Source organism: Jaculus jaculus, chromosome 3, assembly GCF_020740685.1.
Source record: "Jaculus jaculus isolate mJacJac1 chromosome 3, mJacJac1.mat.Y.cur, whole genome shotgun sequence".
Lineage (NCBI taxonomy): Eukaryota > Metazoa > Chordata > Mammalia > Rodentia > Dipodidae > Jaculus > Jaculus jaculus.
In genome coordinates, this window is record NC_059104.1 from 169,425,977 (window position 1) to 169,448,475 (window position 22,499).

The window sequence follows — 22,499 nt, forward strand, 5'->3', positions numbered from 1 at the left end:
GGCGGGGGGTGGGGGGTGGGGGGGACACATGTGGCCAGTGCACCTTCCTGCAGAGATGCCAGCCGCCCCACCCCGCCTGCGCGTCCTGGGTGAGGGCCCACGGGATCACCCAGGCCCGGTGCTTAGTGACCTGCCTCTCTCTGCATGGCCCTCATTACAGCGAGAGAGCTCAGCGGTGGGGAGAGGGGAGCTCATCCCCACGTCTGCCCTCGGGCCCTGCTCGGACCTGGTCCAAGGAGGAGATAAGGGGGCTCAGGGAGGGTTTGCTGGGTGCATGAACACAGGTGAGAAGGAGAAAAGAAGGGGACAGTCCCTAGCCCCCGCCACTAGCTGAGCAAGTATTTGTTGAGCACTTACTACGTGCCAGGCACGCTGTTCTAGGAACTAGGAGACAGTGGTGAACAAGAAAAGATCCCAAAGCAGGGAATTGTGACATATGCCTGGAGACTGATGCAGGAGGATTACTATGAGTTTGAGGCTAGAAACACAGGAAGACTATCTCCAGAGAGAGAGAAAGAGAGGGGGAGGGGAGGGGACCAAGTCCCTACCCTGACCAGGCTTCCAAGGTTATATCTATTCAGGTCAAACACATGCTCATGCCTTTAATTCCAGTACTGGGGTGGCTGTGGTATGGGGATCCCCATGAGTTCAAGGCCAGCCTAGGGCTACAAAGTGAGTTCCAGGTTAGCCTGAGCTAGAGTTAGACCCTATCTGGGGTGGAGGCGGGGGGAGGTGAAGCAAAAACAAAATAAAACGGAAAAACACAAAACCATACATACACATAAAAAGGGGGGGCGGAAATCAGGTTGCATCGAATCTAAGGTGAACTGTTGATTTACCTTTAAGAAAAAGGATTTAGCTGGGCGTGGTGGCGTGCGCCTTTAATCCTAGCACTCGGGAGGCAGAGTTAGGAGGATAGCTGTGAGTTCAAGGTCAGCCTGAGACTACATAGTGAATTCCAGGTCAGCCTGGGCTACAGTGAGACCCTACCTCAAAACAACAACAACAACAAAATTATGGTGTGCCACCAATTCATTGAGCTTAGGTTGCTGAGGCATTATAATGTGAAATCCACTGCAAGAACTTCCCAGTGATAAGTTAAAATGTGGTAGTGCGTGGAGAGACAAAAGTAGGCGGTGCAGAGGAGGGAGGTCAGCTGAACACTGCTTTAATAGTTTTCAAATATACAGGACAGTGTGGCTAAAATTCCTGTTCTTCACATTAAATCACATCTACGCTCAACCATGGTGGGTAACCATGCACTCTTAGGGAGAGGTTGCCCTCTACTGGACCATACTGTAACTACAGGCAAAAGCAACGAGGGTGTTAATTGAAAAAAGCATATGCGATGTTGCAATAACATTTATATTAAACACTTAAAAAGTCTGGCTTGTTTTGTAAAACAAACTTGAAAAAGTCAAGCTGAACAGATCCTATCTGCTGTCTAGGGATTCTGAAAAGGCCTGGGGTGACGGTGAGGAGGCAGCAGGCAGCTTTACTCAAGAGTTTTCCAGCCAGTACAGGAATAGCACCCTGCCTGGGCCAAGGAGGAGAAGCTACATCCCTCACCTCTGGGTTACCCCACAAAGAAGCAGGAACACAGAGGGCGGAATAACGGATGAGAGGCCTTCTCAGCCAACCTCCACACGGTGCCCACACGGTGCCCATGGGTCTAAAACTCTGAACAGCAACCCTGTGCCTGAGAGCTGGGAGCTGAGCGGAGGAGGGGGAAATGAGTATGACATAAACCAGTTTATATGCTCGAAGGGAGAAAGCAATCTGGAAACAAAAAGGGGGTTGAGGGGGTTGTTGGTGGTCAGGGCGAGAAGGTTTCTAAGCTGGGAATGTTGGGCTTCAAGACAGGCTCTAAGGCATAGTCCAGGATGGCCTTGAACTCACAAGCCTGCCTCTTCCACTAAAATGCTGGGATTACAGGCAGGTACCTGGCCTAACCTCCTTTATTTTATTTTTATTTATTTATTTGACAGAGAAAAAGGGGAAGAGAGGGAGAGAACGGGCACGCCAGGGCCTCCAGCCGCTGCAAACGAACTCCAGACGCGTGCGGCCCCCTTGTGCATCTTGCTTATGTGGAATCAAACCTGGGTCCTTTGGCTTTGCAGGTAAACAGCTTACCGGCTAAGCCATCCCTCCAGCCCTAACCTCCTTTATTTAAAATTCCTATTGTGCAGGAACACTTCTAATCCACTGTTGGTGACAGTGATCAAAAGAAGTTGGTGTCAATCTCCATTTGAATATACTCTGCTTCAGATGGCACTTCTGTGACCTTGGATGACCTTGCCTGCAGCATGCAGCCTCACATTTGGTTCTCCCATACAAAACACTGGGAGAAGCGCCTGGAACATACTAGGCACTTGGCCTCAGCTGTTACCACTCACTGGGGTTCCAGAACCTCCAAGCCTTCAATTCCTTGCTTAAAGTGGGGGCGGGGCACAGTCTCTACCTCATAAAGTTAAAACAGGGGCCAGGCATGGTGGGGCACGGCCTTTAATCCCAGCACTTGGGGCGCAGAGGTAGAAACATCACGGTGAGTTCGAGGCCACCCTGAGAGTACATAATGAATTCCAATGTCAGCCTGGGCTAAAGCGAGATCCTACCCCCAAAACAAAACAAGGTCAAAACAAAGATCAAATGCAATCTTCACTCCAAGAGGTAGCAGAATACATATTGCAGGCAAGACGGAGGCTAGAGAAGTGAGGTGATTCAGCAAGTACCGCCCAACAGCATCTATCATGTGTGACTCAAACCTGGTGCTGACTGATCCTTCTGCCTCCAGCCCACTCACCTCAGGGACAGCGATGGATCCTTACAGGCCCTTGCAAGGCTACTCTTCCTGTGTGACATCTTGGGAGTCCCTCCTTGGGATTCCCTGTGCTTCTAGTAGAGCCCAGCCCAAGATTCCTGCCTCCCTCTAGTTGGCAGCCACGTGGCCACCTCTGGTCTCCTAATTATTCTAGAAGTCCTTGCTCCTGCTGGGCCCTCTGCCTGGAACCAGTCCAGACTCTAGGGCCTCTGCAGAAACCCTATTAGTCTTTCTTTTTTTAAAAGATGTATTTATTAGAGAGAGGGGGAAAGAGAAAGAGAGAGAATGGGCACCCAGGACCTCTAGCCACTAAATGAACTCCAGATGCATGATCTGGCTTATGCGGGATCTGGAAAATCAAACCTGGGTTCTTAGGCTTTGCAGGCAAGCACCTTAACCACTAAGCCGTCTCTCCAGCCCTCTATTAACCTTTTATTTTATTTATCTATTTATTTATTTTTGGTTTTTCTTTTTAATATTTTAATTGATTTGCAAGCAGAGAAGGAGCGTGCACACACCAGGGCCTCCAGCAGTCAGGCTTTGCAAGCAAGCCCCTTAACTGCTGAGCCATCTCTACAGTCCCTTGCTTTTTTTGGGGGGGTGGGTAGGGTCTCACTCTAGCCCAGGCTGACTTGGAAATCACTCTGTAGTCCCAGGCTAGCCTTAAACTCACAGCAATCCTTCTGCCTCTGTCTACCGAATGCTGAGATTAATTAAAAAGCATGCACTACCATGCCTGGTTCCTATCAACCTTTTAGATTTCTATTGCATACACCTCAGAGAAGACTTTCCCTAAGCCCGCACAAGAAGGCAGGTCTCATTCAGTGTTCTCTCTCTCTCTCTCTCTCTCTCTTTATTTTTTTTTTTCAAGGTAGGGTCTCACTCTAGCCCAGGCTGACCTGAAATTCACTTTGTAGTCTCAGGGTGGCCCTGAACTCATGGTGATCCTCCGACCTCTGCCTCCACAGTGCTGGGATTAAAGGTGTGCGCCACCATGCCTGGCTCTCTATATACCTTTTGTAAAACCGAAAGTAATGTTTCTTTGTGGTAAAATACACAAAGCTACTTTAAACATTTTTTTAAAAATTATTGTTTCAAGACATGGTCTCATGCAGCCCAAGCTGGCATCAAACTCGATACCTAACCAAGGATGACCCTGTACATCTGATCCTCCTATCTCTACTTCCTGAGCACTAGGAACTATAGACATGCACCATCATACTCAGTTTATGTGGGGCTGGGGATCGAACCCAAGACTTTGTGTGATCTAGGCAAACACTACCAACTGAGCCACAACCCCAGCCCCACTTTAACCAGGTGGTTTTTTTTTTTTTTTTTTCCCCCTGAGGTAGGGTCTCATTCTAGCCCAGGATGACCTGGAACTCACTCTGTAGCCCCGGCCTGGCCTCTCTGAGATCCTCCTACCTCAGCCTCCTGATCAATGAGATTAAAGGTATGTACTATTACGCTTGGCTTTTGACCAGTTTTAAGAATACAAATTAGGACTGGAGAGATGACTTAGTGGTTAAGGCATTTGCCTGCAAAGCCAAAGGACCCAGGTTTGATTCCTCAGGACCCACGTAAGCCACATGCACAAAGTGGCACATGTGTCTGAAGTTTGTTTGCAGTGGCACTTTCCGTTTTTCTGGACTGAAGCTCTGGGCCACTGAACCCTCATTCCCCACACCTCCTCAGTGCAGATCTGCGGGAGAAAGGGAGGGGGAGGGAGGGGGAGGTGGGCTGGTTGGGTGGTTCGAGGTCTCCCGGGCTCTCCCTTTGCTCTCTGCCCTCACTCTGCCTGGGCGGCCTGTGCAAACTCATCTTGAACTGTTGACTGTAGGCCCATTTCTGGGCCTCCTCAGGATCACTTTCCTGCTCCAGAGGCACCCCTCCCTCCCAGGTCGACCCTGTTCCCCCTGCCTCATCTCCCACAGTGTGTGCCCCCCCCCAACTCTCCCTCCAGCAGCCTCCTCATTGCCTGAGCTCAGTAGCCCTGGCCGGGCCTCCCTTTCTACCACCCACCTTCCCCAGCAGTCAGTCAGACTTTAGAAAGCACAGATCCAGTCACATGTCTGCCTGGCTCAAAACCTTCCATTGACTCTCCCCGCTGCTGTCCAAACCCGCCTCTTAGGGCTCAAGGCCCACACAGCGTTTCGCCCCGTTGGATCTTCTGTTGTCTCCCAAGAACCGACCCCGCCCCCCCCATGCTCCAAGCCATAAGGCCTTCTGATTGTGCCAACCCTTCTGATGGTGCGACTTTGCGCACGCTGTCTGCTGCATTTCCTTCACGGAGCCTTCCCTGACTGTTCACCGGGTGGTGCCCTCCATGCCTCTGGAGCGCCCCACATGCCCAGCTTGCTGTGCCCCGCACTCCCACACTGACAGCTCCCCAGGGCAGGGCTCGGCTCTAGCTCATCCCTGGGCTTCCTATCCCGGGGACCAGGGCCAGCCCACGACAGGTGCCCAGCATTTCATCCCAGTCAGTAAACAACTCCCTTGTCCATGAATAAAACAGAGGGACAAGCCCAAGAGGGCGCTGCGCAGCTCTAAACGTGGGGACAGGGTTGCTTGGAAGGACAGTGGCGTGGGATTTCCATAGGTGGGTAGTGCATGCCGGGGTCCCGGCTCTCTGGCCCCCGGAGGCCCTGTCCACGACGTGGCCTCCCCCCCTGCCTTGCTCCCACACTCGGAGCGGCGGTCTTGGGGTCCGGGTCGAAGGCCTTACCTGCATCAGGGTGCGCAGCGACTCCACGTACGACTGCTCTGTGTCCAGCAGGGTCATGGTCACGTGCTTCCGCATGTCCTGTGGGGACAGGAGAGGGTGAGTGGCAGTCTGTTCCTCTTCAGGCTCAGTGAGTTCATCCAGCTCTTTCCAGCTTGTGCCACCTCCTCCCCTTCCCCCCCCCGCGAAAAAAAAAAAAAGTTCTACCACAGCATTCTGAACCCCACTCAGGCAGGCCTCCCCTCAGGCGCTCTTCCTGCTGGGAGTGCTCCCCTGCATCTCAAATGTACTCCTCCACCATGAGCCCCATTCCTCTACCCCCACGGCAGCCACTGCGGCTGAGGCAGTTCTGAAACCTCTGCTTTACCTTTGAGTTCCCCTGATGGGCCCCGGACAAGTAGGAACCAAATAATAGTAATAAGTCAGTGAACCCTCACATGAACAAAGGAAGATGCCTCGGGCCAGCACCCCACTCTGACAATGCCACCTTCCAGCTCAGTGTGATGGGGACATGACTGCACGCCACGGCATCCCTCAGAGTCAACACTGTCACCTCCTGCTACAGACGAGGACATGATGGCCCAGTGAGGCGAACTTGGAGGCCACACAGCTAGCAACGTCATGGTTCAGACAAGGTCGGATTCCACCTCTCCTTTAAAAGGTTACCGAACCCGGGCTGGAGAGATGGCTTAGCGTCTAAGGCACCTGCCTGCAAAGCCAAAGGACCCAGGTTTGATTCCCCAGGACCCACATCAGGCAGATGCACAAGGTGGCCCACGTGTGTGGAGTTCATTTGCAGTGGCTAGAGGCCCTGGCGCACCCATTCTCTCTCTTCCTCTTTTTTAAAAAAATTTATTCAAGAGAGAGAGAGATAGATAGATACAGAAATAGGCAGGCAGAGAGAGAGAAAGAACGGGCACACCAGGGCCTCCAGCCCTGTAAACGAACTCCAGATGCATGTGCCTCTTTGTGCGTCTGGCTTATGTGGTTCTGGGGAATCGAACCGAGGTTCTGTGGCTTTTCAGGCAAGTGCCTTAACCGCTAAGCCATCTCTCCAGCCCTATCTCTTCCTCTTTACCTGCCTCTTTCCCTCTCCCTCCCTCTCTCTCTCTCAAATAAATAAAAACAACATATTTTAAAAGGTCACCGAGCCCTCTACCCTTGCAGCAGGCCCTGATCTGGACACTTCATGTTATCCAGCCCTCCTTAGTGGTACATGGTGTATGTTAGTGTGCCCATTTTAGGGATGGGGAAAAGGAGGCCTAGCTGCTGGTGACTGAAGACCGGGTTACAGGGGCAGCTCAGCCCTTGCACTTGTACCTGCCCTTGATGGAATGAGCCTTGTCCTGTAGGAAGGCTCTGCTTAGCCCCTGGTATAGCTCACGTGCACCCGAACCACCAGTCTCCCAAGATTATAACCGTCCCCTCTAAGAAGCCCTCCCAGGTAGCACCTGTCCCAATGGTTTCTCTTCCCTGGCCGGGACTCTACTCCAGGACTCCTGACTGACACCAAAGTCCCTAGAGTGGCCCTCGGTCAAGGTCCTTAACTCCCGTGGCATACCTCTGGCTTAGTGTCCCCTCTCCACTCCTCTCACGGGACTTAGCTTGGCCCAAGCAAAGCCTGCAGGTGTGACTAGACACTTGTTATGTGTGTGTGACCATGCCAGCGTGGTGCCTATGCCTGGGCATGCCGCCAGTCCCCACTCAAGAGCCCCCTAACGTACAGACTCAGTGCGTGGGACGGACCTGGTCACTGCTCTGTCCAGGGTCTCTGCTTAGTGGACCTAAGCTCTGGGTCGTCCTGACCTGGCCAACTGCTCACCTCTGTGTGCATGTGTTGAAACAGGGTCTTACTCTAGCCCAGGCTGGCCTGGAACTCACAATGTAGCTCAGGCTGACTTTGCAATCTCCTGCCTCAGCCTCTGACGCCTGGCTTTCTGCTCCCTTTAATCCTAATTGTAAGCTTGTGTCAGGTGCCCGTCCCTGGGCTTGCGGGTCATGACTGAACCACAATGCCCTACAATGAGGCACCCTCAGAAATGGGCTCCCGTGCTGAGCTATTGAGACACGAATGACAAGCCGTTGGGATGCAGGAGGAGGCTGGCTTGGCCCGCTCTTGCCAGTCCTGCGCCCTGATGTGCTCCCCAGGTCTTGCCTCAACGCCCCCAGTGACCAGCAGCCTGTTAACTCCGGGTGCCTCTGGAGTCTTGGACACACAGCAGCGGGGGGGCCACTGGGCCTCCCCCCGAGGACTCACATGTTCGCTCCTGTGCCCACAGTTCTCAGGACACCTCAGCACCTCAGACACGTGAGGCCTCGTTCCCTCCTCACAATAACAGCTCCAAGATGCATGGGGCTGTCACTGCCGCCGTGAACAGGAGTCAAGTCGTGGAGGGGACATGACTTGCCCTACACCAGAAAGCCAGCCATGGGCAGAACCAGAACCCCTTTAGCCATGGCATGCAGAGCCTCAGGGCCCCCACCCCCAGTAACCCAAGTTCCCACTTAGACTGATCAGCAGCCTCAGGTCCCACAGTACCCAGCTCTGTCCTTCTTGGCTGTGTGACATTCAGTCCTCCTGTTGCCACGCTCTGCTGTAGTAAACAGAGTTAGCAGTAACCCTCGCACCATGGGCATACAGCAGTAGGGGAGCAGGGCAGTGTTCGCCTGTGCCCAGGTCCTCACTGTCCCCCCCCCTTTTTTTTTTTTTACCTCAGTGACACCAATTTCCGGCGACAGGATAGCCAGGGCCCTGGGCCTCATGGCCACCATCCCTTGCCCACACCCCTGACTGGCCAGGCCCAGCTTGGGTCATGGTCAGAAAGGGTTCCTGACAGGCAGGGCTGGCTCTAGGCCTGCTGGCGGGGAGGCTGGGGTGTCACAGGGAGCTGACACTGCAAGGCCACCTCTCCCAGCCTCCTCCCCACTGCAAAGCATAGTGGCCTGTCACTCAGCTGTCAGGTAAAGTACCAAAAAAAAAAAACAAGGCCATCTCTCTGTCACTGTGTGGCGCACCCTCCGCACGTGTCCCCACACGGGAGCAGAGCAGACAGGGGAAGCAGGAGACAAGGGACAACGCAGCTGTCAACCAGATCAGCAGGCCCACCTGTTCTGGGCGGGACAGCCCTGAAGGCCCAGCTTCCCTCCAGAACCCCTCACCCCTCAACAGCCGTCACCAGACCTTCACTCCGCATGGCCCTGGTGTTAAGACCGGGAAGGTGTGGGCAGGGAGATAAAGCAGGAAGAATAGTGTGTGTTGGGGGGGGGGGCGGGGTGTCCTCTCTTGTTATCACAACCCAAAGATGGAGACTGATATACACAGCATAAAAAAAGAGACAGACATAGACAGACAGACAGAAGTCATGAGGGCAAGAAGGCCCCTGTCACAGCAACAAAAACACAGTCCGGTCAGGTCCTCCTGCAGGAGACTCTGGGCAGTGGAGACACGGCCCAGGCCTGCACCTGAAGGAGGACAGAGCCACTTTTCTCCAGGGCCAGCGGAGTGGCACAGAGGTCAGGCCCAGATCACACATAAAGAGAAGGCGAAGGCCCTGGAAGCCGACCCCTTCCTCACTAGGAACATACAAGGAACCCAGAACGGGGCTACCACCTCTCTCCCAGGGCATGACACCTCCAAAACAGAGCAGGGGGAAAATGGGGGGGAGCAAAGGAGGCTTCCCCCCCATCACATACATCCAGCTGGGGCCACTGCAACTCTGCCAGTAAGGCTGGAAATCTCACCTTCCTTGGCCTGGGGACCTGGGGTGCCCAAGCACCAAATCTGCTTGCATAATGATCCCCCCCACACACACACTTCACAAGCAGAACGCCACAGGGCCTGGATCCTCACCATAGACCTCTCCGCCCTCACTGGGGGAGGAGGGGTGTCAACCCCCTCCCCAAGCCCTGTGGCCAGGACGCTGAATGCTCCCATCCACGTTCCAGGCCCTGCTCTCCAGCATCAGCCTACGCCTCCACTATCGATCTCCTGGGTCAGGCCACCTCCGGTAGGCCCCAGGCCCCCGGGGTCGGGGTCCGGATCTCGGTGGTCTGACCTCTCCTCCCCCACCCACTCCGGTACCTGCTGGGCCTCGGCCGGCTCTTCGGCGTCAGCGCCCCCGCCCCCGGCGGACTCCCCGGAGGAGGCGGTGGCCGCCGGGCCCAGATCGCGCATGTCCTCCAGCGCGATGGTGAACTGGGCCAGGGTCTTCACCATCTGCAGCATGCGGCCTGGCCCCCCGTCCGGGGCCGACGGGGTGGGCGCGGAGTGGCCTCGCTCCTCCTCACCCCCCCTCCCCCGGGGCCTCCGCCGGGCCGCCGCCGCGGTGGCGGAGTGGGTTCCAGCGGCGGTGTGGCGCGAGCGGGCGGCGGCGGCGCTGTGGCTCCCGGGCGCGGGGAGGGCGCGCGGGGCGGCGGCGGCGGCGGCTGCGCGGGGGAGGGTCCTGGGCTCCCCGCCTCCCCGCGCCGCCCCGGCGCCCCGCGCACAGCTGGCTCGGCACCTCGCCCTCCAGCCAGCCAGCCACCCACCCCCGCCCCTGGCATAGGCTCTGGGGCACAAGTCACGCGCGCCCGGTGGCCAGAGACCACCGTAGGCGCGGACACGCACTCTCTTCCTGCTCACTCCAGTACCCAACGTGGGCACAAGACTAAAACCCGACTGGCCACCGCGGGGCCGGGACACAAGCAGCACCCACCATTCTCACCGTGGTGAGGCCTACCCTGTACCCCACAACCCCAGCAGGGCACCAGCAGGTACATCCATACACTCAGTTACTTAGGGGCGTGTGGCGCTTGGCCGTCATCCCCGGCCCAGCGCTGGGGGTAATGCAATGCAGGCGCACTGGTCCTGAAATGGCCCGCCTTGAGTCAGCCCTGTCCCTATCTAGAACTCCTGGGGCTCGGCCAGTGTCCTGCCTGGCGCGGCCCTGCAACCCACAGGGGGGCGGGGTGGGGGGAAACTGACACATCTCCCGCGCCCACCCCACACAACTCCTTCATATCTCCAGAGGAAGATCGCCGGGACCTGCTTGCTCAGACTTCAGGCCGATGGCTACAGTCCACCCACACCCGCTGATGCTGGCTGGGGGTGGGGCAGTAAGCAACTTGGCACCAGATCCCACTAGGCACCAGGAAGGGGGCCCCATGCACCCCTGTGGACAGCTTCACCTCTAGCGTGCATTAGGGACTCCCTCACCCCGACCTGCCCTCTATAGGTTTCCTGACCAATGAGGACATTTGAATCCCATCATCCAAGCCAGGTCCACCTGCTCACTCCTCCTTCCCCCATCCTACGTAACCCCTCAGTGTTATCATCTAGAAAGTTGGTCTCTCCTATGCCTAAGGACCTTGGCCTAGGCTCATGGTCTTCTCCTATGGTACACAAGCGTCACCTCATCCAGAAAGCCCTCTCTGGTCCTCAGATTAGGTCCTGTGTGGCTGCTCTGTGTTCTCGCAGACTGTTTTCCCTACTGATTATACATCTGAGCAGTGACTACAGTGACACACATCTCCTCTCAAGAGACTGTTGACTCCCTGAGAAGAGGGTCTATGCCCTTAGAAAGCCAGGGAGGGCTCTTCTCTCCACCCCCCAACTCCAATAAATAAATATTGGAAAAATATTAATAAATAAATAAATTTAAATTGGAAAAAGAAATTTCTAAGGGCTGGAGAGATGGCTTACCAGCTAAGACGCTTGCCTGCAAAGCAAAAAGAACCCAGGTTCGATTCTCCAGGTCCCATGTAAATCAGATACATATGGTGGCGCATGCATCTGAACTTCCTTTGCAGTGGCTAAGGCCCTGGCACACCCATTCTCCCTCACTCTCTATCTCTCCAGCTCCCTCTCTGTCTCCAATAAATAAAATAATTAAATAAAATTGTGTGGAGGGGTAGAAAGCCAAGAAGGGTTCTGTAGGCATAACAGAAGACAAGGGTCTCACTCTGGCCCAGGCTGACCTGGAATTCACTATGTAGTCTCAGGGTGGCCTCGATCTCATGATGATTCTCCTACCTCTGCCTCCCAAGAGCTGGGATTAAAGGCATGCACCACCATGCCCGGCTTAGAGGACTTTTTAAAAATATGTATTATTTATTTATTTATTTGAGAGAGAGAAGGAGGAGAGCATGCAAGAGACAGGTAGGAGAGAGAATGGGCATGCCAGGGCCTCTAGTCACTGCAAATGAACCCCTTTGTGCATCTGGCTTACAACGGTACTGGGGAATTGAACCTAGATCCTTAGGCTTCATAGGCAAGCGCCTTAATCACTAAGCTATCTCTCCAGCCCTCGAGGACTGGTTTTCAAAAAGTCCCCAGAAACTCCAACCAGCCCAGGCAAACATCCCCTTGGCACAGGGTCTACCCACGAAGGCCCACTCCCCACTCTATTCAGCACTTAACCAGTAGGTCCACGCTCCATCCAAGGGAACTGCGGTTTCTCTCTTCTCTGTCTCTCCTCTTCCCTCCCTCCCTTCTTCCTTTCTCCCTCTCTCCCTCCTGGATATGGAGCCTAGGACCTTGCACATGTCAAGCAGATTTTCTTTCTTTCTCCTCCCCCCCGCCCCCAGGTAGGGTCTCGCTCAAGCCCAGGCTAACCTCGAATTCACTCTGTAGTCTCAAGGTGGCCTCAAATTCATGGCGATCCTCCTACCTCTGCCCTCCCTAGTGCTGAGATTAAAGGCGTGCGCCACAACAACTGGCTTATGATTTTTTTTTCCTTTGTTGTCTTTCCTTTCAGATATTTTTATTTACATGAGAAAGAAAGAAAAAAAAAGTATGGATGCACCAGAGCTTCCTGCCACTGCAAATGAACTCCAGATGCGTATGCCATTTTGTGTGACTGGCTTTATGTGGGTGTTGGAGAATCAAACCCAGGCCATCAGGCTTTACAAGCAAGCACCTTTAACACTGAGCCATCTCTACGGCCTCCTTCCTTCCTTCCTTCCTTCCTTCCTTCCTTCCCTTCTTTCTTTCTTCTTTGGCCTGGGTCTTGCTATGCAGCCCAGGCTAGCCTCAAACTCATAATCCTGCTAGGAATATAGCACAGTGGCAAAGTCCTTGCCTGCATGAGGCCCAGGGCTCATCCTCAGGACTTAAAAAAAAAAAAACAACAAAAAAACCCCAACAACTCTGTTTATAACCTTTGACCAGGAACAGTAGTGGAACACACTTGGAATCTCAGGACTTGGGAGGAAGAAGCAGGAGGATTATGAGTTTAAGGTCATCCTCAGATACACAGTAAGTTTGGTTGTGGGCTACATGAGATCATCTTAAGAAAAAAAACAAACAAAACAGGGCTGGGAATATAGCTTAGTGTTAGACTGCTTGCCTAGCATGTATGAGGCCCTAGGCTTAATTCCCATTGCTACAAATAAACAAATAAAAATAATAAAATATAAGCCAGGCATGGTGTGCACGCCTTTAATCCCAGCACTTGGGAGGCAGAGGTAGGAGGATCGCCATGAGTTCAAGGCCACCCTGAGACTACACAGTGAATTCAGGGTTAGCCTGGGCTACTGAGACACTACCTTGAACCCCCCCACACCCAAATAATAAAATTAAATATAGCCAGGTGTGGTGGTGCATGCCTTTAATCCCAGCATTTGGGAGGCAGAGGTAGGAGAATTGCTTAGAGTTCAAGGCCACCCTGAAACTACATAGTGAATTCCAGGTCAGCCAGGGCTACAGTGAGATACTACCTCAAAAAACCAAAAAGTAAATAAATAAAGTATAAAATAAGGAGCTGGAGAAATGGCTGAGTGGTTAAAGCATGTGTCTGTGAAGCATATGAACCCAGGTTTGATTCTCTAGTACCCACCAAAGGCAGATGCATAAAGTGGCTCATGAGTCTGGAGTTTATTTGCAATGGCTACAGGCCCTGGAGTGCCCATTCTCTCCTTCCCTCGCTCTCTCTCTGACTCTCTCTCAAGTAAGTAAAAAATCAAGTATTTAAAATAAAATAATCCTAACTCCCGAGTCCTGGGGATTGCAGGTAATCACCCCCATGCCCAGCATAAGGAAATTATTCCTCCGCCTCTCCTGAGAGGGCAGCCCATCGGGACAGGTACCACTAAACGACTTAGAATCCAAAACATCCATGATAATTTTCAGTCCCTCAAGAGAATGAACATAAAACACACGCGGAGAATCCCAAGGGAACAGCAAGGAGGAAGCCAGTGCGCCCCACACCCCAGCAAGGGCGTCCCAGGGCAGCGAGCCCAGCCCAGATGGACGGGACACTTCAGATGGCTGGAGAGGGGGCGTCAGGCACATGCTGGGTGGATGGTCGGCAAATGTGTGCTGCCCTAGGAGTGAAAGAACAAACCCATGAGACCCGGGTGTCCCGGCTCAGAACAACCATCCATTCATTTGGTTGAGTGCAGGAGCGTGTGTGAGCCACAGTAAAGCCCCTTTCTGACCCCTGTACAGCAGTGCTCCTCAAAGTGAGGCTCCTGGACCGAGAGCTCAGCACCTCCTGGAGATGTACTCAAATGCATACATGGCCCCTTCCTTCTCCAAGGGACCTGAAGCCCATCACCTTGCTTGGAGGCAGGAGCCAGAAATGCAGCAATCCATCTGTCTTTTCTTTTCTTTTCTTTTCTTTTCTTTTCTTTTCTTTTCTTTTATTTTATTTTATTATTTTGGTTTTTCAAGGTAGGGTCTCACTCTAGCCCAGGCTGACCTGGAATTCACTATGGAGTCTCAGGGTGGCCTCGAACTCATGGCGATCCTCCTACCTCTGCCTCATGAGTGCTGGGATTAAAGGCGTGTGCCTCTGTACCCATCTGTCTTTTCTTATTACAAGGGATGGCTTGACACTTCCCTGAGGGCCTAGCTTGTGCCTCCTCTTCCTCCTCAGGAGGTGGCCTGGGAGGACGGTTGTGCCACAGGGCGGCCAGCCAGGCCCCACAGATAACCCACACGAGAACACACAGCTTCTGGTCCCTGCAGATCTGTGAGCCACCTTCAATTTGACTGTCAAGAGTCTCTCTGCCTCCGGCTGGAGGAATGGCTTGGAGGTTAAGGCGCTTGCCTGCAAAGCCAAAGGACTCGGGTTCAATTCCTCAGGACCCACACAAGCCAGATGAACAAGGTGGCACATGTGTCTGGAATTCATTTGCAGAGGCTGGAGACCATGTTGCACCTATATTCAGTGCCTCTCTCTCTAATAAATAAATAAATAAATACAAATTTTTTAAAAAGAATATCTCTTCCTCAAGCTACCTGACATTGACCCCAGCTTCCTTTAAGTAGTTTGGGATGCAGAGCGTAGCTCAGGGGTGGGCAGGGGGGGTGTCTGAGGGAGATACACACAATCCATTCATCCCTTCCCTAGCTTCAGCAGGACCAAGCCCAGAGAGGGTGATTCTACCTTGCCTGCTCTCAGGCCTGAGCAGAGAGAGTTACCTGTCTGTACAGGGAGGAAAGCATTATTTTATTATTAAGGCCTCTGGGAAGAGGAACAGGGTTTGAACAAGATCTGGAGGTCAAGAGAGCTGGGGCACGTGAAGCCACTGCCCCAGGGAAGGGAAGGGAAGGGTGGGGGGATGACTTGGTGCCAAAGGCACAGTACTGCTTCATTAAGGGTAGCTAATTAGATTCCGAACCCGTTGCCATGGAAACAGGGTGATAGTGGAGCAGGGCCGTGAAAGGAAGCGGAGGGATGAGCAGCAGCACTCGTGGGCTGACTCAGGGTCTCTGGGGAGAGACCCCTAACGGTGCTGATTTCACTCTCTCTTTTGGGGATGTGTGGCTGTTTGGGGCGTGGAGGTCCACACTCACCTCAGACATCTTTCACACCTCGTCACTTAGGGAAGGCAAGAGACAGCGAGGAGGAAAAAGCTCAGCCCCAGCAGACCTCCTCTCCCTCCAGAAGAGACGGCTAGGCCCCCTCGCTCGGGGACCACTGTCCTGTGAGCCCACGGGAACCCCTAACCCTTAACCCCAGCAGTTCTACTTTAAAATTTATTTGTTAATTAATTTATTTTTATTTGAGACACAGAGAAAGGGGGAGAGCGAAAGAGAGAGAGAGAGAGAGAGAGAGAATGGGCACACCAGAGCCTCTAGCCACTGCAAATGAGCTCCAGACACATGCGCCACCATGTGCATCTGGCTTATGTGGGACCCGGAGAATAGAACGTGGATCCTTAGGCTTTGCAGGCAAGCGCCATAACCATTAAGCCATCTCTCCAGCCCAACTCCAGCAGTTATGCTGATACACTCCAGCACCCCATTTACCTGTCTCCAGATACCACCCGCTCTGCGTTCCACCAAGGCCTCACTGGGGTTTTCAGCTACTGTTGGAACAAGGGGGTTCCAATGACAACAAGGTGGACACAGTATGAACTAGTGCATAGGTGGAGTGACGTTGCATGGATAGAAAGATGGAATGAAACAGAGGGATAAAGTCATGGGTGGATGAACAGACGGTGGAATCAATGATGAATAAGTAGCTTCTCTAATTTCAATTTATCCATTTGTTGGTTAGTCCCGTAAACATTTACTGAGTACCTACTAGGTGCCAAGAATTGTACTAAGGATTTAAAGACTAAAAAAAGAGGGGCTGGAGGGATGACCTAGCGGTTAAGGCGTTTGCCTGCAAAGCCAAAGGACCCAGGCTCGATTCCCCAGGACCCATACTAGCCAGATGCACAAGGGGGCGCATGCGTCTGGAGTTCATTTGCAGTGACTGGAGGCCCTGGTGCGCCCATTCTCTCTCCCTCCCTCAAATAAATAAATAAAATTTAAAAGATTAGAAAAGAGGTCTGGGGCTGGAGAGATGGCTTAGCGGTTAAGTGCTTGCCTGTGAAGCCTAAAGGACCCTGGTTCGAGGCTCAATTCCCCAGGATCCACGTTAGCCAGATGCACAAGGGGCACACGCGTCTGGAGTTCGTTGGTAGTGGCTGGAGGCCCTGGCGCGCCCATTCTCTCTCTCTATCTCTGTCTCTTTGTCAGTCTGTCGCTCTAAAATAAATAAAATAACAACAAAAAAATTAAAGAAAAGAAAAGAAAAGAAAAGAGGTCTGTAGCTGGGCATGGTAGCGCACTGAGGTAGGAGAATCACCGTGAGTTTGAGGCCACCCTGAGACTACATGGTGAATTCCAGGTCAGCCTGGGTTGGAGTGAAACTCTACCTCGGGACAGAAAAAAAAAAAAAGAGAGAGAGAGATAGAGAGAAAAGAGGTCTGTATCCTACTGGGCACAGCAGTCTTGGTGGGAAGACAAAAACTGAAAAAAGAAATGACAAAAAGTGAAGGTAGCTGGTGAAAGAAACTGTTCTAGAAAGTAGGTCTTATCAGGATCCTGCCGGGTGGAGAGAGGACAGCTTTTCCCCCCCTGCCCAGCTTTCTTTGTCAGGAGATCACAGAGCCCCAGAGCTGCCCACCATGGGGCTCCTTACCTTCACAAACGACCTTCACAAACGCTGTTGGCCCAGCTTGGCTGGCCAGGTGACCCTACAGGGCTCTACAGGCCCTGGCTCCCACCCCGCACCCCCGCCACTGTCCTGCAGGAGGGGCTGTATTTACTGTTCCTCCCATTTGCACAAACCAGGAAACAAAGGCTTAGAGAGGCCATCTAGCTGGTAAGGGACAGGGCTCAGCTGGCTGCCTTCAGGTCCCCTTAATGTGAGGATCCCCGCTTCCCTAGCCCACGCTGGCTACCTGAGCTGTCCTCCTCTGCTCTGTTCCATGCCAGTGACATAAGATAAACATGATGCCATCTACAGGCCATGCCAGGATCAAGGACGATTGTCCCTGGGAACCCAGCCCTGGCTCCTGGCCCAAACAGACTGTCTGGCGCTCCTGACCCCACCCACGTCCACCAGCATGGAGTTGGTACTGGTTGTTCCCAAACTAACGGACCATCCATTTCACTGGACCATCCATTTCACTGCGTACACCTCCTCTGTTTCCAAAGAGGGGCTTTTTGGTATAGAGACTAAGGCTGGGTCCTAGCGCCACACGGGTTCGGTTCAAATCCTCACTCTGCTGCTTGGGCAGCTTGCACGGCCTTGGGGAAGACACCTCACTTACTTGGGCCTCGGCCTTGCTTTATGTTCCTGCCCCGTGTGCCCTCCCCTGAGTGCTTCCCATCACCCCTCCCTTCCCCACGCTTTCCCGGGTCACATCCTGCTCTCTCTGCGGACCCTCCCTTCTGGCAGGAGGAGCCTCTCAAGGTTTCCCAGTTCCCAGGCCCCCCCAGGCAGCTGGAGGGGAAATGTCCAAGCCACAGGGCTCCCTGAGGACCAGCTCCTGGGTGGACTTCAGAATGAGCTCTGGGAAAGGAAGGAGCGTCCCAGAGCCTAGGCAGCTGATGACCTTCTAGCCCTGGAGGTGTTGCTCTGCAGGCAGGGGTCTGTGGGTACAACCGGAGGCCGGACTACTGGTGACACGTGCACCCCGTCTGTGAAATATGCATGCAGTGGTCATCTGTAGATGCACGCCTGCGCAGCAACCTCAGGGCGATGGTCCACATGGATCTATGGCAGCGGTGAGAGGTGAAGGGGCCACTTAATAATAATAAGTGACCTCACTTATTGAGCGTGGTCTATATGCTAGACACGGTCTAAGTCTTTTCCAACTGTTTTGTCCTTAACTGTTCCCAGGTAGGCGTATTTTCCAAAGGTTGCTTCCGCAAAATTAGCCATCCGATACCCTCTTCTTACAATGTGCTGCTGATACTCTTCCCAGACAGGGATGAGGTCCAGGGCCCCCCCCACTTGAGACGAGGTGGGCCTCTGGTGTTCCCTCGACCTCAGAGTATAGCAGAAACGAGCCTATGTTACATCTAAAGTTAGGCCATGAAAATGCTGGTTTCTAGCCGGGTGTGGCGGCGCACACCTTTGATCCCAGCACTTGAGAGGCAGAGGTAGGAGGAGCGCTGTGAGTTCGAGGCCACCCTGAGACGACATAGTGAATTCCAGGTCAGCCTGGGCTAGAGTGAGACCCTACCTTGAACAAACAAAACCAACCAACCAAACAAACAAACAAAAAGCTGGTCTGTACCTCATTCTCTTTCTTTCTCACTGCCCACCCCCCCCCCCCCGCTACACTTTTTTTTTTTTTTTTGACATAGGGTCTCACTGCAGCCCAGGCTAACCTGGAGGAATTCACTATGTCATCTCAGGGTGGCCTTGAACTCATAGCAATCCTCCTACCTCTGCCTCCCGACAGTGCTAGAATTAAAGGTATGCGCCACCATACCCAGCTTATTTTTTTCCTTTGGTCAAAGTAGGGACTTACTCTAGCCCAGGCTAACCCAGAATTCACTATGTCATCTCAGGGTGGCCTCGAACTCACAGTGGTCCTCCAACCTCTGCCTCCCAAGGGCTGGGACTAAAAGCATGCGCCACCATTCCTGGCTCATTCTCTTGATTCTCTTGCTTGTTTACTTTTTTTTTTTCTTGGTGGTGATGGCATGGGGAATTGAGACCTCTCACATGCTAGGCAAACATTCCATCATTGAGCTATACCACTAGTTATATGTATACATAGAAATATATATATACACACACATATATACATATATATTTCAAGGTAGGGTCTTGCTCCAGCCCAGGCTGACCTGGAATTCACTATGTAGTCTCAGGGTGGCCTTAAACTCATGGTGACACTCCTACCTCTGCCTCCCAAGTGCTGGGACTAAAGGCGTGCGCCACCATGCCTAGCCTCTTATATACATTTTTGAGACAGGGTTTTATCTAAATTGCTCAAACTGGCCTTGAACTCACCATAACCCTGGCAGGCCTTGAACTTTAGATCCTCCTGTTTCAGTCTCCTTCATAACTGGGAAAATAGCCCTCTACCACCAGACCCAGCAGCCTGATAATTCCTGAAGTCCAGCCTACCCATTTGGAGAGAATCCAGGCCACATGCCATGTATGGGCATTCCAGCTGACATCTCTGACGAGAGACCCCAGCCAGATATTAGCATTAAGTGCCAGATTTATGAGGAAGGATGCCTTCATTAGGACTCAGGCCCAGACACCAACAGACCACTAATACATGAAAGACTCACAGTGAGAAGAAAACTGGCCCAGAGAGGCAGAGAAAGAGCCAGGGTCATGAGACATCCTGAAATATGAATCCAGGGCTCTTAATAGGGTAAAAGGAGAATGAAGCTGGATGACGATTTTCTTTCTTTCTTTTAAATAGTTTATTGTATTTATTTATGAGAGAGACAGACAAACAGAATGGCTGTGCTAGGACCTCTAGGAACTGCAAGTAAACTCCAGATACATGTGCCATCATGTGCATCTGACTTATATGGGTTCTGGGGAATTGAACATGGATTCTTAGGCTTCACAGGCAAACACCTTAACCACTAAGCCCTCTCTCCAGTCCCAGAGGATGATTTTTGAATGAACTCAGATTTCATCTGTTGGCTCAGAGGTCTAGCTGTAACTCCAACATGGACAGCACTAGAGAAACCAGAAACCAGAGCTGGAGAAATGGCTTAGCAGTTAAGGCGCTTGCCTTCAAAGCCAAAGGATCCTGGTTTGACTCTCCAGGACCCACATAAGCCAGATGCACAAGGTGGTGCATGCCTATGGAGTTGGTTTGCAGTGGCTGAAGGCCCATTCTCTCTCTCTCCCTTTTTCTCTTAAATAAATAAATAAAATATTTTTTTTTTTTAAAAAAAAAGGAAGGAAGAAAGAAAGATAGAAAGACCAGAAACCAGCCCTCTGGCTGAGAGAAGGACAAAGGGCAGCTCTCACTCCCCAGACTGGCACTTGAGCCCAACTATTTCTTTTTTCTTTTTCTTCAAAGTAGGGTCTCACACTGGCTCTGGCTGGAATTCACTATGTAGTCTCAGGGTGGCCTTGAACTCATGGCAATCCTCCTACCTCTGCCTCCTGAGCGCTGGCATTCAAGGCGGGCGCCACCACGCCCAGTGCAACTACATTTGTTTGGTTTTATGGACAGTGAGGGGGGAGTGTGCATGCGGAGTCCACAGGTTGATGTTGGGTGTCTCCTTTGACTCCTCTCCACTTATTTAACTGAAGCAGGGCTCTCACCTGAACCCAGAGCTTGCCAATTCAGCTAGCTGGCCAGCTTGTCTCAAGAAACCTCGGTCTCCACATCCTAAGTGTTGGGGTTACAGGCAGGCTGCCATGTCTGCCCAGGAATTCACATGTTATACACTGAGGCATCTTCCCGGTCGCAGAGTCAGCTCCTGACGGCCAAACCTGGCTGCTCACCTCTCATTCCAGAGGAAATCACTCTAAACACTGCTTTGCCAGGCCCCATCTGGACACCTATGGATGACATGCCATCCCCACGTCTGCCATGGGGACCTCTACAGCTAGTTAATGTTTAGTACAATGCAGCTTTTCTGTATTTTCTATTATGTCTCAGGCTGGCCTCGAACTCACTGCGATCCTCCTACCTCTGACTCCCATGTGCTAGGATTAAAGGCATGAGCCACCACACCTGGCAGCTTTTCTCATTTAGTCCTCACACCAATTCGTTCTTACAATTTTAGAGATAAGGAAATAGAACTCCAAACTCCAAGAACGGAAGCAACTTAATATGAGAGGTGACCCCAAGTAATTGGCTTGTCTGAGAAGTTGAGTGACTTCCCCAGGTTGCAAAGCGAAACCAGGAGTCAGCCTGGAATCTCCACCCAGGGCTGTAAGACTCGTAAAGTCAGAGGCTAGGTCTCGACATACGGTAGCTGCACACAATACCCACACTTCCTACCGGCTTGGCTGTGTGGTTCTGTGACTTTAGACAAGTTGCTTCCCACTCTGGGACCCAGTGTCCTCTTCTGTAAGTGTATTGGGGAGGAGGGAAGGTGCAAGTGGACTATAAATTCCCCTCAGGCTTCCTGAGATTAGGTGAGGTCAAGCTCTGAGATGGGACACAGACTGATCTCCTTGGGATCAGCCTTCTTTGGCTTAAAAGAGGAAAATGGGGCTCCTAAAGCTGCACTTCCAAAAAACGTCCACAGGTGGCAGCAGAGGTCCGCATAACGGGATGTAGTGCATGTGGTTTAAATTTAACTTGATTTTTTTTTTTAATTCAAGTGGCTTTTCCCCTTTTCTTCTGTCCCTCCTCCCTCCCAACTTATTTTCAACTTACAGCTGGGCTTTCGGTGCTGAGAAGGAAATTTTCTTTAAAAAAAATTAATTAGGCTGGGCGTGGTGGCGCATGCCTTTAAAATCCCAGCACTTGGGCAGAGGTAGAAGAATTGCTCTGAGTTCAAGGCCAGGCTGGAACTAGAGTGAGTTCTCTGTCAGCCTGGGCAAGACCTACCTCAAACCACACCTTCCTCCCGGGAAATTTTTTTTTTTTTTTTTTTTTTTGATTATAGGGTCTCACTCCAGCCCAGGCTGACCTGGAATTCACTATGCAGTCTCGGTGGTCTTGAACTCTCAGAGATCCATTTACCTCTGCCTCCTGAGTGTTGGGATTAAAGGCATGTACCATGCCCAGTTTGTGCCACTTTTTGCAACTGGCTTACATGGGTGGCTTGGGAATTGAACCTGGGCCAGCAGGCTTAGCGAGCAAGCACCTTTAACCACAGAGCCATCTTCCCAGCTCCCAGATAACACTTCTCACCACAGCTAATAGAAACAGGAGGTGGGGGGCCGGAGGACGTGGTTAGCCAGATACCTCAATGGAAGAGAAAAGCACCCGATGAACTGGCATTCTATATTTAACCATCTCCTTGACCCAACAGAGGACTGTCACCCCCACTTTGCAGGCAGAGGAGCCAAAACCAGATCTAAGTGTGAGGGGAAGGCTGCCCTACTTTAGTGGTGGGAACGGAGGGGACAGGACACTGGGAATCTAGGGTGCCTTATGTGGGATTTGCTATATCTGGCAACTTTCTACTGAAGAGGCTCCCAGGAAATGCAGCCACCCACCACGTCGCCATACGTTCCCTTCCACATACTGCTCCACCTTGTGCACCGTCTTGGTTCAGAGCCTCCGGGTGTGGTGACCTATATGAGG

At 52.4% G+C, this 22,499-nt stretch overlaps 1 protein-coding gene across 1 annotated transcript in view; it reads right to left on the bottom strand.

Annotated features, from left to right (window-relative positions):
• Arhgef17 (Rho guanine nucleotide exchange factor 17) overlaps positions 1 to 22,499 on the bottom strand; it is a 69,873-nt gene that overhangs the window by 17,199 nt on the left and 30,175 nt on the right. The window contains exon 2 of the mRNA XM_004656289.2: positions 5,547 to 5,624. Within this exon, the coding sequence (XP_004656346.2) occupies positions 5,547 to 5,624 (78 nt within the window). The remainder of the gene's footprint in view (positions 1 to 5,546; positions 5,625 to 22,499) is intronic.